This window comes from Colias croceus, chromosome 10, assembly GCF_905220415.1.
Source record: "Colias croceus chromosome 10, ilColCroc2.1".
NCBI classification, from domain to species: domain Eukaryota; kingdom Metazoa; phylum Arthropoda; class Insecta; order Lepidoptera; family Pieridae; genus Colias; species Colias croceus.
The window spans coordinates 4,686,025-4,703,449 of NC_059546.1; the positions used below are offsets into that span (position 1 = coordinate 4,686,025).

At 34.1% G+C, this 17,425-nt stretch overlaps 1 protein-coding gene across 3 annotated transcripts in view; it reads right to left on the reverse strand.

Annotated features, from left to right (window-relative positions):
* Positions 1-1,375: 1,375 nt before the first annotated feature.
* Positions 1,376-17,425, reverse strand: part of LOC123694993 (homeobox protein abdominal-B) — an 80,916-nt gene continuing 64,866 nt past the window's right edge. For 2 of the 3 annotated variants that reach the window (XM_045640665.1, XM_045640664.1), the window contains 4 exons: positions 15,444-15,536; positions 12,043-12,089; positions 8,212-8,814; positions 1,376-3,934 (listed from right to left, as the gene is read on the reverse strand). In XM_045640665.1, the coding sequence (XP_045496621.1) occupies positions 3,540-3,934; positions 8,212-8,814; positions 12,043-12,089; positions 15,444-15,454 (1,056 nt within the window). In that variant the 5' untranslated portion in view covers positions 15,455-15,536 and the 3' untranslated portion in view covers positions 1,376-3,539. The remainder of the gene's footprint in view (positions 3,935-8,211; positions 8,815-12,042; positions 12,090-15,443; positions 15,537-17,425) is intronic. The other variant, XM_045640666.1, reaches the window with a different exon arrangement.

A 17,425-nucleotide genomic window follows, 5' to 3' on the forward strand; every position in this document is an offset into this window, starting at 1 on the left:
ATGATATTCATTTTTATAGCTTCTATTATTCGTATTCCTTTATTAACTTTCTTTTAAACCTAAGTAGGTACCTATATGTAATAAGCAAAACGAATTTTTTAAATATTGAACATTTAAAAAATTCGTTATCAAAGAAACTCACTCAAAGAAAATACCTAGGTACCCACCTAACTAGCTATCTCCAAATAGAAGAAATTTAAAAAATCGATTATATCTGATACCTACCATAATAAAAAAAAATTATTATAATATTTTATAGGTAGATACCTTATAGATACTATTAGCTAATAAGGTAAACTAAAAAATAGTTCATTATACCTATAGATACAAATAGGTGCTGAATCTAGTAATTGCGAAACTTTTGAATAGAAGGATCTACCGCATTAATTTTGAAGACATAGACCTAATTTACGAAATACCCTAGTTTGCAATAGGTAACAATGATATCAATTTTCATCTCCATTTCTATTGCTGATGTAGTTATGTATTATAACGATACACGATACAGTTGAACAAGTGAAGGCTCGAAAAATTATAAAATTGATATTATTTGTCAAAGCATTATATTGTCATATTCACAGGTTTTAGAGAATACCTAAAAGAGAGAGAAAAAAATAAGTTGGAGAAATTAATAAAAATAAGTAAATCTGTTGGGTAAATTAGATGTTTTAGTTTCATGCTATAAACAAGTTTTCATCTCTATTAAAATTTGACAAAAAAGAAATAACTAAATCAAATCTACCTACTGATATTGAAACTTGAATGATCCAAGGATATTTTCAGTTAGGTGGGTACCTCCTTCTACATTCGTAGATACCTATCTATTTGTTTCCATAGGTTACAAACTCAATAGTGCCTATTAAAATTCTACTGCTGATGTAAAATCGACCAATGAAACATAATTAATCGTAATATTCATTAAATTGGTGATTTTGCCCATTTAAGAATAAGATCTTTCGCAATTGTTAGAAACTTTCATGCCCATTCCCTTTAATTAATTGCTATAAATAATACCTACTTACCATCTAATTATATTGAAGTTAATATTTGAAACAGAAGCTTACCTACCTACCTATTAACTTTTGACTTATAACAAAAAATGAAAAAAAAATGCAATTTTTCTTTATGCATAGAAAAGAAGGTTTAAACTACCAAGTACCAAGTAGGTACATATCAATATTTTATTGCAAAAAAGGATTACGGATCTTTTGTACAGCTAGTACCTACCTATCTTACTTTATAATTTATATGATGATCATCAATATAAATTATACTTTAAATTGAGTAGGTATCTATTGATAAGGATAAATAAAACATTTCTGTAAACTCAGAATAACTGGGACACCGCAGACAACACAGAAATAAAATAAGCCAAGACACGACGAAATATTTATTTTTTTCCCTTTCATACATTCTTTTTCTAAATTCGTCAAAAACTGTCGAGAGCACATTCATTTTAATTATACTTACATCGTTACTGAATAAAACTTCACACTTCATGCGTGATGTTTAAATAACTAAATTAATTAATTTATCTGTACAATGTTTATTTCGAGACCTTTATTAGTTATAATAAGAAGAAAATATTATGTTACTATCAGAAATTTCTACTGAAGTTACAGTTTGAAATATATGGAGCTTATAATTAAGAGAGCCTGAAAAGCAATTATTTTTTGTTAAGTTTTTTTGTCAAATTCCATAAAAGAAATAGGTAAGTACTTTGCCAACGTTCTATACGATTATTTTTTTAATTTTTGTGAACACATTCATAGATAAAGATAAATATGCAGGGTATGTGTTGTAATTATTTCCAATAGTTTATAGAAAGGTATTCATTCACAGGTATAAATTGCTTTTCAGGAACGAGACCTCTGTTAATATTAATTTTAATACGAAGATAAGACCGCACCTTTGTCTCTATTTGAATTTGCTTCAATCATTTTAACACAAATTATTTCGATTATCAGAAGAAAATTTTCACAATTAATATAGTTATAGCTGTTCTCTGGTTTATAGTCCATAAGATTTGAGTTTCACACAAAATAATAATATGCGAATCTCATTTTTATGGTAAAAATGATTCTAAATAAAATGGTGTGCTCTTATCGTATTAGCTGCAGGTCGACACATAAATAAGCAGAGATGCGTTGCGCTTATGTAGAAATTCGGTTACCTAGACGAGGTCGCCATTTTGTACAAAACACCTAATCATCTAAATTATTACAGAACAATAAAGATTTAGCGATCTACTAGGTTTACGATAGAACATTTATTACACAGATATACGATAAAATAGGAAAGATGTACGAATAAGTAGCTAAATAGTAACATGACAATTTAAGACTGGTATGACTTTATTCATATCACTATCAATGAATATTTTATATCGATACTTACATTAGAATATTTTCAAATAACTGTACAAAGTACACCTACGTTTTCACGATTTTATTCGATGTACGAAAAGACGAAACTTATTTATGACAATAGTATTAAAAAGACTGTTTACATAAATTCGTATATAAATAAATAATAAAATATTTAACTAAAACAAAAAAATATATAAGCAATAGATCGGCTTAAGCGAACAGTACAATGAGTCAATAGAGGACAATAGTAATGCACTTGCCCATATTACCTAATTAAATTGATTACAACATCAACTTCAATATTTTCAAATAACAGTAACTTAATTTATATATCTACTGGAACTGAGTTAAAGCTTTGTCAGAAATCCATAATTTAAATAACAAAATGAGATAAGAAATTAAACAGTAATAAATATTTGATCATAATTAGGTATATATGCTTTTCATAATAGCTTAATTTATGAGAGAATAATAACCATTCTTTTAAAATTTTAAGTATTACGATGCACTTATTTCCCTACATGGCTGCTCTCTTATATTTAACTCTACGTCCAAAGAACACGTCGCAAAAATATTAATAACTGCCACCAAAGCAACCCGAGTAATTCAACAATTTGGTAACGAAAATAAATGTAACTGATTAGGTCTTAAACACTTTCCAAACAGCGTTAAGAATACAACAATAAAGCAGTCTCACAAAAATATTTTACAAATTTATTTTAATAGATAAACTATCTAGAAATCATAATTCATGAGCTGAAAATATTATTTGCATTATAGATACTTAAATAAACTTTAAAATACATCTGTATTACACTATATTCTATCAATATCAGGAATCGTAACTACTACTCATACACTTAGTCTGCTTAAAATTACAAGAACATTTCGTAATTAATACTATACACAAATCGACAACACAATGATTATCTTACTATGAGATTCTCTGGGACTCGCGGCGCACCGGCACCGGTCCGGCGAAGCGTCCGTTTTACGTAAACCACGGTACAGCTCAATCGCAATATCTATTCGGGTAACAAGCGCTGGACGTCAATCCTCTTAAGTACGACCATCAAACACAACACACTCGAGTCAATCGGAACTTGGCCTTCCTCGGATTTAGCTGGCTATACCGTGATGAAGGGGGTAAGTCCCAGAGAAGGGCGCGGGTCACTGATGGTGTTTGGCGGGCGCCGCGTGGTGCAGCGCCACATGGTGCGGCGCGTGGTGGTGGCCGGCGTGGTGGTTGTGGTTGTTGGCGTTCGAATTGTTGTTATTGTTTTGGGCCGCCTGTGCCGCCTGCCTCTGCGAATTCTTCTTATTTTTCATTCGTCTGTTCTGGAACCATATTTTCACCTGCCTCTCAGTAAGATTCAAATTTCGTGCCAGTTCCCACCTCTTCTGCTTCGAGACGTAAGCGTTGAACAGGAACTCTTTTTCTAGTTCCAAAGTTTGGAACTTTGAGTATGGTTTGCGCTTTTTCCGGACGGTCACTTGACCTGTCCAGTCCAAGGGATTTGATGAGCCACAGCCTACTCCAACACCGACTGACATCGACAGCGATCCTGCACAGAGAAAATTGAATTAAATATTTTGTTTTTAATTAAAATGTTCTTTGTAGTTAAATATCAAATCGTGCCTACTAAATATGAAGTATAACACGATCACCACTAATATTTGAATGAGCCATTTCTATGCAATGGTGACAAATAAAATTGAATGCTCATTAGATTTTCATATAGCGTGATTGATTACCACAAGCGGTCCTTTTGATGAGATCACTAACTATAACTTTGTATGCGACCGCCAACCTCCTCGATATTCGATGCAGGCAAACTGCACCATTTCCTATTATTCAAACGGTACTATATGTGAGCGTTGTGAAATAGATGCCTCATTGTCTAACAAATGAATGCTTATGCTCTGTCGTAAGAACCTTCACAAGAAACGTCCAATTATTTATTTAACTCCGACGTCTTAGTGGGTTTCAATCATATTTGACACACTTTAAACTCGTTAAACAATTAAATTAATAAAGGAAACTAATAAAATATGTTACTTGTTACTTTACGTGTTAGGTAACGCTTAGAAACAATACATTATCGTTTATAAGTTATGTTGCTATAATTTATCATTGTAAATGTTATTTTGCGATTGTCTAATAATCCATTTAATGTATTTACATGTTTCGCATTTTATGTATTGGCGTAATTTGACGAAAGAATTAGATAAGAACTATTATTTTTGCGTCATAGATTTGCCTACATTACTCAGTTGGTATTTTATTTTACCTACCTATACGAAAACAATGAGCAGTGGTGGCTCAGTGGTGAGACCTCGGACTTCGAATCGATAAGTCCGTGGTTCGAGACCAGGCGAGCGCGCAGGAAATAAATTGATTTTTCAATTTATCTGCGCATGTTGTAACATCACCACTGCTCGAACGGTGAAGGAAAACATCGTGAGGAAACCGACATGTCGAAGAATTAAAAAGTTCGACGACATGTGTCATCCGCCAACACGCACTTGGCCAGCGCGGTGGATTATGGCCTGTACCCTCATAGGAGGCCCGTGTCCCAGCAGTGGGAACGTATATGGGCTGATGATGATGATGATACGAAAACTGCTCCAAAAGGATTTTGAAAAAGACTACCTGCTCGACACGTAGGTACTTGTGAAGTTATTGCATTATTAACCTTTAGACTTTATACGTATGCACTTAAAGTATATTATGGCAAGACTAAAGAACTTCATTGACATTTTTGTATTTAAATTTCGTTGATTCTTATAATATGTCATGTATTAGTGTAAAAGTGAGGAATTCACTTTAGAGCTACTTGTAGATTTAATTTTCTGTATTGACATTTTTCATAATTTATGGAAAACGAAATGGCATAAAATACAAGCAAGTAAAATAATTCGATCTGAAACGCGGTCATATGAATTTAGCAAAAGTAGGACAAGGCATAATTTAGCAAACGCTGGTACATCCAGTTGTGGTGTTTCCACGAACAATACAATTGTTTAAAGGGAACATAATGACAAGTTGAGTTGTCAATTAAGAGGGGATAGGTAGCGATCATCGGTAATAAAAGTGCGGGTTCCGTTCGCCCATAAAAGTTACCTACCCGACCGCGGGCTCAGCGATCTTGTGAGAACTTGTCAAACGTCAAACTTTTTCCTTAATGCAAAGCCACAAGGTTGAAAATCATTCACAGTGCCTTCAACTGTTATGACTTTCTGAAATTTTAGGTTAAGTGTCAAGAATTCGCGATTTTAAACAAGATGAATTTAGTTTTATATCTGAATTAAAGCGTCACTTTATCTGTGTATTGTTCGACCTTCAATGATAAGTTGTTATTACGAACGAGGAACTAATTTGTTAAAACATTGTTATGAATTTGATATTCATGCCCAATTTGATGTTTTTAAAACCGTAAAATTAGATAAATGCTGATAAATTGCAATTCTTTAAATAGCAAAGGACGGCAAACGTCAATGCTTTTAATTGATTTAAAGCTGGCTATATGATATTTTTATAACAATTAGGTACAATAATATGACAGTTAAACTAAAATGAAACTACACTAATGAGAGTCATTCTTCACTTTGTACAAAGTCATAAATGTTCAAATCAAAGTCAATGTCAACCTCAGGTGGGCCGTTTGGCCGTAAACATACAATCATAAAGTGACGTGAACACCTCGTATAACTTTTTCAACAATTGTTTCCTTTTAATGGGCCATTATATGCACGTTTTACGCAAAATTATGTCAAGTTACACGTCTGCTGTAACAGAGGCGCGATAAACTCATCTTTATAGTTAGTCAGCAATCGAAAGTAAAGCAAACTGTATAGCGTGTACAAACGTTTTATTACTATAATTGACCGTTGTTTTCTAATTACTACTACATTTTCGGGGACGAAACCGGTGTTGTGGCATGCCAAATTAGTAACGGTTTATGATATCATAAAACTGATTGACAAGAAGGGAATAAATCTCGAACGTTTTGAATAGAATGCATCGGTCCCGTCCATTCTAAGATATGGTTTTATAGCCTCATCAGCTTCTAATCTATTTATTGAAGCACAATGTTTGGTTTATTGCTAAACACCATTTATTGTCTTACGCTCAGGTATCGTGTTCATTTATTAGTTATACTATACCTACCTACTTTTTTATTGGCGTCTTATTTTACGTAAAGTTTAATTTATTGTCGGTAGTATAGCGCCGTTTTACATTGCCTATAAAACGGTGCTTACGGTTCGTTTTTAAACATTTGTAGCACGTGTTTCGTTCATTCATCAAATTTATGGTGCTGTGTGGGAAAATGTTTTTATTGGTTGATTCTTTTGGTATTTAAACTATTTTATCATTATTGGTATGCGACCTACTATTTATATGAATTATGCTGATTTTTCTTTATTTTTTGCAAATGATTTGACTGTAAGAGTGCTAATTATTGAAGCTTAAAAAATGTTTATGCGCTATTTTAAGCATATTGATAATAAGGGTCACAATCATTTACAATCTACTCAGAGCAACGATCACTGCGCTATACGCCATTTTACATTATGAGTGCAGCAAATGCAACGATAGCTGTGTCGCACTCTTGCAACGCAGTGATAATACACTCCCACAAGCACGATTGCCACGCGCCTGTGAGCGTGAGTCACGCAAACATCTTTAAAGCGTTGTTGCTGTGTGCGTGTGTACACCGCCCTCTAGTGGCAAAAGGAGTACAACTTTACGTGTAGAGGGGTCAAGGTTGACAAATCCACTAAAATGATTATTTCAAAAGAAAAAAATCATCTTCACTCCATCATCAAAAAACAATAAAATCTTTTTTTTTATATAACTATAAAAATTAAACAGCTCTGCACAACAATTAAGCAGTATGTATTTAAAATAGATGTCGAACTTAAGGCCGTGTACGCGGTCCGTGCGCTGTTTGGCTCAAATATGTGATTTTCCAAACCAGATTGTCCATCAACCACTTATCTTACAAACATATGAATAACTAATAATTTTAGGAAATGTTATTGTCTATATAGTTAGTTAAGAGTTTATTTCAATTAATACAGTATTTGTGAATACCATCAACATAACTGAGCCGATGATTACTTGATTTCACTTTTAGTGTCAATTTCGAAGCTAAAAATATCTGAAATTGCTGACAGATCTAACACACATTTTTTTTTAACTTACTGCAAAAATCCTTATTAAAATAGTTAGTTAAAAGATTTTTTTATTTTGGACTCCTAACTTACGAAATTAAAATCCGAACAATGTGAATTTTTTTAGAAATTATAGTCGACAAAATGATTATTTTCACCAAGATATTTGACTTAGTTGAATATAATTTATACATATTGCAATAAAAGAACGTCTTACTTATAAGATAAAATTTTAAAAATCAACTAAGGTACCTCTATTATTTTTCTACAATTTTTTTTAAAGTACTATAAAACACTGCGCGCGACCCGAATAAAATCAGTCGGCAGCGAGCCTTTCCAGAGAGAGGACATGTTGCTCGGCGCTCTCCTGTGGACGTATGCTGTTCATAGTAAAAGGATAGCGCAAGCCGCGATCTATCGTAATAGATCGCGGAGATTTTGACTTGCGTTAAATTGAATAAGCCCTCTTAACACTCGTATCTATTCGTATACAGGTATTTGTTTACAAATTAAAGAATGTTTTGGCTGCACATGTTCAGGGCGATATGTTAGTTAAAAGATTACAAACATGATGTGAGGCGAACTAACGTCAGAAAACGTGACTGTAAATTCGACATCAGACGAAATAAAACGATAAATAAATAGAATAAATGTAATTACTAACCTGGTAATGCACTAGGAGGCGGATAAGGTGCACTCGATACTGTGTCAGGTGCATAGTTACGTAGGCCATAAGCATCATGTGAGAACCCGGATGCTTCTGAAACGGCAGCTCGGCGCTCTTCTCCCCCAACGTAGGACAGAGGCTGGTCTCCTCGCGGAGCGCCATATGGATAGTTCCAACAAGGTTGTGAGAAGCCCTGATGACAACCATCGGCATAAGGCTTGTACTCTCCACCGCTCGCCGGCCAAAATGGCAAAGCAGATTTGCGCTCTCTTTCAACCGGGAGGTTATAATACGTAGGACCAGCTGGATACTGGTGCTCGAAGGAGGCAGCTGCATCAGGCGGGTAACCCCACGACTGCTGAGCGTGTCGTATGACGCCCGGTTCGGGTTCATATCTTTTGGCTGGTATATGCAGAGGTTGTGGTGGGTTCGAACCCACGGAGGCCGGGGACGCACTGGAAGCAGAGGGCGGAGCCGCAGCTGGGGCCGCTGGAGGCGAGCCGCCTGGTGGTGACGGGTGCGGCTCCTCGTAGAGCGTGCCGCCGACACCGTTCATCATGGTCCACCAGGCTGGCCCGGCGGAGTGCCCGGAGGCGGGCGCTGGCGACGCGGCAGCCGCGTCGCAGGGCGCGCCGAGGCCCCCGACATGGTTGTCAGGGTACAGGGTGGCGGCCGGGCAAGCCACGGGGGAGCAGGAAAGGAGGCCGGCAGTTCACGCGCGCCGCGGGCACATCGCAGCACGCGCACACGCGACCACAGAACAGCGGCACATGAAAGTCAAAACGCGGTTCCCAATTTAGCCAGGCGACCGGACGAAAAACGACCGCAACGGTCTGAAATACTACTCGAGCTAACTGGAAAACTATAGGAACGACGCACGTCAATGTTATGACGAGCTCCTGCAGCTGTAACCTTATAGAAATAAAGTCCAAATAACACTTCAACGTATGTTAATTAATTTAATAATATCTATGATTATTACTTCTTATTGGAAAAGTTCATAGGAAGTTAAAAAAGTTCGTATTAGACACTAGTTGCGAAGTAGTTTACAGCGAAGTAAATTTTATGAAGTCACGAGTGTATCGTAAGGTGTCCGCGTGAACAGAGAATAAAATATACGCGAGGCGCGCGATCAGCAGCGCGGTCGAGCGCGGAGTGGCGGCGCGCGGCGGTGTGCGACGCTGGGAGCACACAGGCGCACGCCGAAACTCCATCTAGTAGCGGGCGGCTGAAGCGAGCGTTATTCTTTCTCTACGCCCGCCCGCCCGCGACTCACATTCCGTTCGTACATCGACTAATCAAATATTCCTTTTTTCTCGATTTGATATTTTCTTTATATTTTTAAAACAATTACAATATTTTATTATATTATTTTATTTAAGAAAAAAAAACGAAATATCAGAATAAATTATAAATATAATCATGGTTTTATAAAAATTATATAGATATATTATTAAATGCAATATACGACGAATTTTATAAGTAAGTATTTAATTTAATAAACTACCTATTAGACATTAGTGTAAAAAGAATTGAAAATGATCACATTCGACGTCAATGTTCCTGCTCTACGTAGGTAGAGTTGTCACTATCTACTGGGTGCGGACGCGGGTGCGTAGTAAAGCGATTAATGGAAGCAAAATAGCCATAAACTGCCGTTTAACCAAACTGCAAGCGTCACTCGACCATCGTCGAGTTACCATCAATAAAAAACGCGAGACTTTATGACGGCGACTCACTCACGTTTTATTGTGAATATAAACTTAATTTTATCGTCTGTTAATTTCACCACGAACAATCCTAGACTGTAGACATATTAAAATTATAATTATAATCTGTGTCAATGGCAAGGTCGCGGTCTCTGACTCATATTTTTTACTACTTTGGTGTACTATCTTATAACTTTCACTTACGATGCAATCATTATCATAACTTCCAAGTTTCCTACTATTATACTATCTTTATCCCTACCCTTACATATTATTAGTCGTAATTACAAGGTATCCACGTGGCTTAATAAATTCGACCTTACGAGCGTCAAAATAATTCGTAAGACACCTCCCCTCAACACCGTACAACCCTCATTGAAATACCAAAGAGAAACGAACAATGTAGGACACCCAATAAATCGGCTTGCAATATTTCACACCTATACAAAATGCATGTTCTGTTTACACAAGAAACAGCTATAAAATATGTCAACTTAACAAAGGAAAAACATACATAACAAGCTAAGTAATGTTATAACTCTTATTACTCTTGTACGTGGATTCTTTCAACACATTATGATAATTGTAACCGCCTTGTCAAAATAATATATGTGATCGGGTCAAAGAATTAATTTCCCACACTTAGCGAATGAATAAAAACAATTATATGGTTACAACAATACTTAAACGACTAAGTAAAAACGTACATTGGCTATTCGTATGGATATCCGTGAACTTTAATTTAAAAGGTTAACATTTTACGACGATATCAGTAAATGTAAACGATAGCTGTAGAAAATTTTGATAAATTAGAAATAATTATTAAATTCTATGAATATTATATAGAAGGGGTAACCCCATGCTTCTATTTATATCTAAAATTGACGATTTAATGTAAATGTTTTATTACTTACAACCCAGTGTGAGCATATAGCTTTCGTGAATAGTAAACAGAAGGCGACGTTATCGTAATTTAATCTATGCGCAGATGAGGCCGAGTACAGACGCGTTGAATGACAGACACAAACATAGGAACAAGTGCGCCTGAGCCGCGCCCGTCTATAAATATTTACGTTAGGAAATTCTCCAGGCCAATGGTCGGTGCGCTGCAAGTAAATAAGAACGCTCTCTTATCTGTACATTTGCGTATGAAATTCATGTACCGTGTAAATATATTAACTACACGATTCAAAGAGCAATACTATGCGTCTCTAAATGAAGCATGAACTTTTTAATCTAAATACAAATGGATTTAATATTAAAAAGCATATTACCTGAAACCATTTAGTAGTATCGAGATTATTAGATATTAAACGCCTGCATGTGTGCGTAAATGATTATTAAAAATCAGGGCGCAATTTAAAAACTCGTTGCACTCATTGTGCATTAATTTCTGTTTAACAACCTTTCTCTTATCACTACATAATATCATAAATTCATGGTTTATGTACCTACCTACCCTAGATCTTGTTATTTATCGACCAGCCTACATGATCTCCGAGATTAAATTGTGTCTAAATTATTTAAATTGTTACGTGATATTTGGACTTCATTTCTAGGAAAGCTTTTATGGTGGGTAATACAGATAAGTCAAAAATGAATTTTAGCTATATTATTTGAAAATTTAGTATTATCTAATGTTATATTAAAAATGTTTATTCAATCAAAATATCATACATTTCCTTCTATGGTTAGATAAGAGTCAATTTTTAATTATCATCTCAAGGTTTTTACTATGTCATGAGTTCACGACCAAGTCAAACAAACACCATTGCCAAGATAAAATTTATCGTGGCTTAGAAGAGTTATTTATTCTCTTTTTCATATAATTTACTGTGATGAAATACATTTAAATGTCTACGATAGATTTATCACGTAGCATATTTTAAACTACAGAATATTTTATTATTTAAACCTTTTATCAAAAATATATTTACGCAACATAACACAACGAGAGTAAAAACATGACTCTACATTTATATTTCTCAATATTTCCAACTATATTATCTCCTATGATTACATAGAATCCATTATTTTATTAACATATTTCCTATATACATTATATACACCCACATTTAGCATATATTAATGTATAATTATATTATTTCACAATATTCACCTTGTCGTAAACTAGCTAGCGACGTCTGCGTGAACGGGCACTGTAACCTGTAAGCAAAATGTTAAACACAAAGTTATAAACAAGATAACTATTTATATACGAATAAATTTTTAGTCCATAGACATAAACATTTGTTTTTCTAATATTACTTAATTGTTCAAATGTATTTAAATTATAGTTCGCTACATAATAATAATACATAGTTACGCAATATATAGAGTACCATAGATTTAAATAAAGCTCTTAGGGAATATTGGTTAAAAAAAACAATGTGTGTTCTGTATGTATTAAATAAATTTTGAAATCAATATGTAATACGTAATAAGGTTAAAAGTAGAGCGTTTTAAATATACTCATAGTTACAGAAAGGTGAACACATGCCGGTCTATTTCGAGATGCCGTACTCCACCCATCACTCGCATTGACAAAGCCCTGCGATTCCCTATTTTATTTGTTGGCCTTACTTCGATACGAATATAAATAAATCCTTTCTAAGTCATTCGATACGGCGGAAAGTCACGAAGTTTACATAAAATAGGTGATTTGCGCCGAATGCCACGGTTTTTTCCAACCGTCATCGGGGTGTGGAACGCACCAACCCACTTATATTTGATCGAAAAAATATGTTTACAGGATTTTTTCTTTAACGATCAAGAGACTTGGACGTGTTAGCGATCGTAAATTCTGTTTTGTGTTTTGTAACAATTACCCGTGTTTCCGTAGAGCTTGATTTTAAACAGATTTTCACGTGCTTCGAAAATAAATGGCTCTATGATTAATGATCTTCCTATATACCTTTTGTTTACTGAGTAACTATTACATAAACTGAGGTAAGTTAAAGGTCCAATGTTTATTTTACAAGAATACCAATTTCTACAAAACAACCTTGTCTACAAGTTCAATTTTGAAGCTCTACATAATGTAAACTTTGTTATCGACCTTTCAATTCTATATGCCACAGCCACGCTCCTATCACGATCGTAGTCTAAAGTATTTTTTTGTTATTTTGATTCAAGTATGGGTAAATAGCAGCATAACTATGGCACGGAGCACTCGACGCGACATTTACGACTCAATTCCAAAGCAAAGGCAGCCGCAGCCGGCGACTATTTTCATTACCAATTTAATTAGATCTATCGCCATCGCTACGTTAAAAGAAAAGCTGCACGATATTGAAGGGTCTTCTTACATTGGATGTATAGAAAGGTTCAATGGTGTGGTGACAGGACGAGTTTGGATGCACATATGCCTGTCTGTTCTCGTTATCTTAACAATTATTTTTGTTTTCTACAAAACGCTCCCACGCTTATACAAAATGATATTTTAATATTGTACCTTCTGTTATAATACTATCGGCTATCATAAGAATGTAATCAATACGTTTGCGCAAATTTGAATATTGCGAATAACACGGGATGATATATCGTGGCGTAAACAGATCTGTTTACGTAACATAAAGACATATTAACAATAACAGTAGGAGGGGAGTGTGAGACTGTCCGAGAGTTTAATGGCGCGAAAACTGACTGGATCATATCCCTGAGTTTACGACATGAAAGCAAACGGCCGATTCATTTGCAATTCTAACTGCGATTTAGCAACGGTTCAACGGCGATCTTCCTACAAACATCACAAACGAATTTAATATTGAACATTATTCCTGAAACCAGACACAAGATATTTGGACTCTATCGTAGCGAGTACCTACTCCGAGAATTCCCGCGTAGCAAATATTTTACTACGATGTGATATGATTATATCATTATGTGTATTGATTCATGCGATTAGTTTATCCACAGATTAGTTCCACCGCATTTTTCATGAATAAAAATATTTTTTTTATTATAGAGTCCAACGAATTAACATATACATATCGTAACGTATATCTTAATTCATTCGACTCGACATACCTACCTGATAGCTTGTCGTAATATAATTTATATCTTATTTGAATAATAAAGTAGATGCAATGAATTATTTAATAGCAAAAGCCATCGACCACCTAATGTATACGAGCGCAGAAATGAAATTTCCCATCGGAACTCCTTCGATCACTTACCTACCAGATTAGGTTCTACGCACTTGACGCACATACTAAGCCATGTGTTACTCGGTGGTCTAGCCAATCTGTATTCGATTCACTCATGCAGCTGATATTATCGTCAAGGACAAGATTTGTGATTCGTTCGATCGCCCGGAATAGATCATCCGTTCGATATACGAGTCAACTGATGAATTAGAATGTCAGTTTTTAATATTATACTACAGTGAATATATTTTCATGTGAATAACCCAATTTCAAGCAACAATACCAAATCAATAATCCAAAAATTAAATTTTACAGTGAATGCTAAATATATAACTAGGTAGGTCGTATCCTTACTAGAAATAATGTATCTTTTTATAAAAAAAAACTTGTTTACCTAATTATCCTTCTATATAATAATATATTTTATTAATACCGGAGCTATTTGTGTAATTTAACAATTAATATGCTGATTTATTAATATTTGTCTGACTCGTTCATGCACGACGATGTGATTAAAATGTCCCCGTCGACATTACAATCGCTACAATGTTGTGTGACTTTTTGTATATAATTTGCTCGGCGATAAATTAAAGCATTAAATTAACATGCCGCGGCAAACATAAACAGTATAATGGTACCCTTTCAAACCATAATTTCCTTAAGATATTAACCATGTGATACAATAAGTTCCATGTCTTACAGAGGGACGGCTTTTTGTCACACATGATTAATATACAAGCGTAGTTGTTATATACAAGTTTTACCTATAAAGACATGCACGTATTCCTCATTCAGATTTTACGTGCATTTTAAAGTAGGTATATAAAAGGTCTTTAACCTTAAAACACACATATAAAGTAAATTTTAAGGCGTAATCCTAACGTAATAAAAATGCAAAAAAAGCACAAACTTGACAACGAGCACACGTCTTCTCATGCACATTTTATGCATTTCGTGCTTCTACCTGACCGTTTTATATCCACAGTACAAATACTCGTGTGAACAAAATATTCGTTGACATATTTTAATATCGTCCCAAGTTTTGCAATAAAAACGAATAAATTTGGAAAAGGGAAGTGAAGGAAAGTAATAGTTCACCACAAATTGAAATATGTACGCGCTGCGTGTTTCATGCAAATAAACTACCTATTTTTATTGCTAAAGGAAAGTTGTAGCATGTTTGTAATCTCCATACTATTTTATTTTGTTTATGTATTCAATATTTATATGTATTAAGCAATACAAGTAATAAATTGCCCCAATTATTGTTTTCCAAAAAACGTGTTCATATTATACGCATCCCGATCAACTGTCTAGATAAATATGAAGCCATAACAGAAAGCAAAATAAAAATAAAATATCAAATCCAAACCTTAGTATCATGTTCTGTGTGGCGTCGTCGCCTCACCTGTTAGTAAGGGCCGACCGCGAGGCTCACCGCGCTCGAACCTTACCCCCTACACGTCTGGAACAAAAAAACACCATAGTAAGCTTATTTATTATATAAATCATATGAAATAAATGGTAGAAATGAGGTCGAAACTCGTTAATTTATAAAAGCTTTTCAAATGTAGAGAGTATAGACACATTAGGTACGTCGTTTACGTATTAGCGTCATACATGCCGACAGTTTGGAAAATAATTTTCGTAACAGAAGCTAAGTATAAGAATAACTGAACCGAAATGTCAAAATATTTTACTTAAATAGTAAAAAAAAAAAAATATTAGAATAATAGTTTATTCTAGATAATGTCAAATCTACAAACCTACAAACATAACTGTAACTTTGTTATATAACTATTGAAATAAATTAAACAAATTTTACAATATATGACGTTACAATATTGTAAACAATGATTCCTTTAGTTCGTTCTTAAAAAGCCTACACAGTAGGTACACAGTTAATACTCATTTATAACCAAGACGCTATTTCACTAGTAACTGTTTAAAAGGGTTACTCATTATTTGCGACATTGTATTTAATGGAATACATAACAAGACACGGTTGTTTTATTTTTTCTTTAAGTTACAATGGTAAGTATCCATATTATTGAAATTAATACGTCGGTAACCTAAATATATATTATATTACCTATATTATAAGATCTAGACAGGGAAAAACAACTTTATAAGTTTAACATACCAACAATATATATATTTGAATCATTTCGGTGTTTTAACTAGGTATATTAATAATGTTTAAAATAGTTCATGTCTTCTTACAAAGATTCTGTTGGGGTGAAGTAATTTTAAGAACTGGTGGGGCACGATATTTATCTGATTCTTCAACACAGATTATTGTATCTGTGGGGTAATTATAGAGTGGGTTATGAATACGTGGTGATATGACTGTATGATTATTTTTAAAATATGAAGCGAGATAGATGTCATAATCACAAGAAATAGGACTATTTTAAGCTCGTCTTCGTATGACGGTGGCAGATGAAACGTGAAGATTTCATGCTGTTAATGGTAAATATATAATAAGATATAGGTATATTATACCTATAACTGATTGTTAAATAATACGTAATTTATAAAATTGTATACTTTATAGATTAATTGTTTGAATAAATAGGATCGTTTTAAACTTCCTTACCATTTTACAATACATTCCAAACGCTTCGTAAAAAATGAAGTGAATTTAAAGAGGGTCGTAGAAAACTCAAGAAATCTCAGTAATAAATGCACACGAGAGCTGAATTTATTTTATCGTTTGTTCCACTCAAGGAATAAGACTGTCAAGCATTCCCAATATTTTCTCGTAATTTGTCTTCGTATTTTTTCGTTGTGGTCATAAAATATTTACGGGGTTTCAATGAATACAGGAGTGGTGAGGTACACGGTTTCCACTTCAGTAAATTAATTTATGTCCCGAAGAAAATATTATTGTTTACAATCTTTATTTTGTAATCTAAGTTTACAATATACTTAATCAAGGGAAAGCGGTTGTCAAATAATAATTAGAATAATATGCATTTATTTTACACCTACATGGTAAAATAATTGTGTGACTGAAGTGACTGAAATTTTACCACTAGCATTTGTTTCAATCGGGATTATATATGTATTTGAATGGAAAAGGTTTCATAAAAGTAAATAAATTGTATATGATGAGTCATAGAAATGAAACCATAGAGAATGATAAATGGCTCCACGTCAGTATGTAGCGAATTGCATCCTTATTTGGGTACATAATACATTGCACTTGAAGGTTTCGAAGAACTGCAGTATCAAGGATCTTGCAAGTCGTTACAGATGCAACGATGTGCTTTTAGATAGCGTTTAGCCTCGCCTCGACCATAATAAATTAGACAGGTTGTTGACTGCGATAAACCGTGCCTACATGTTATA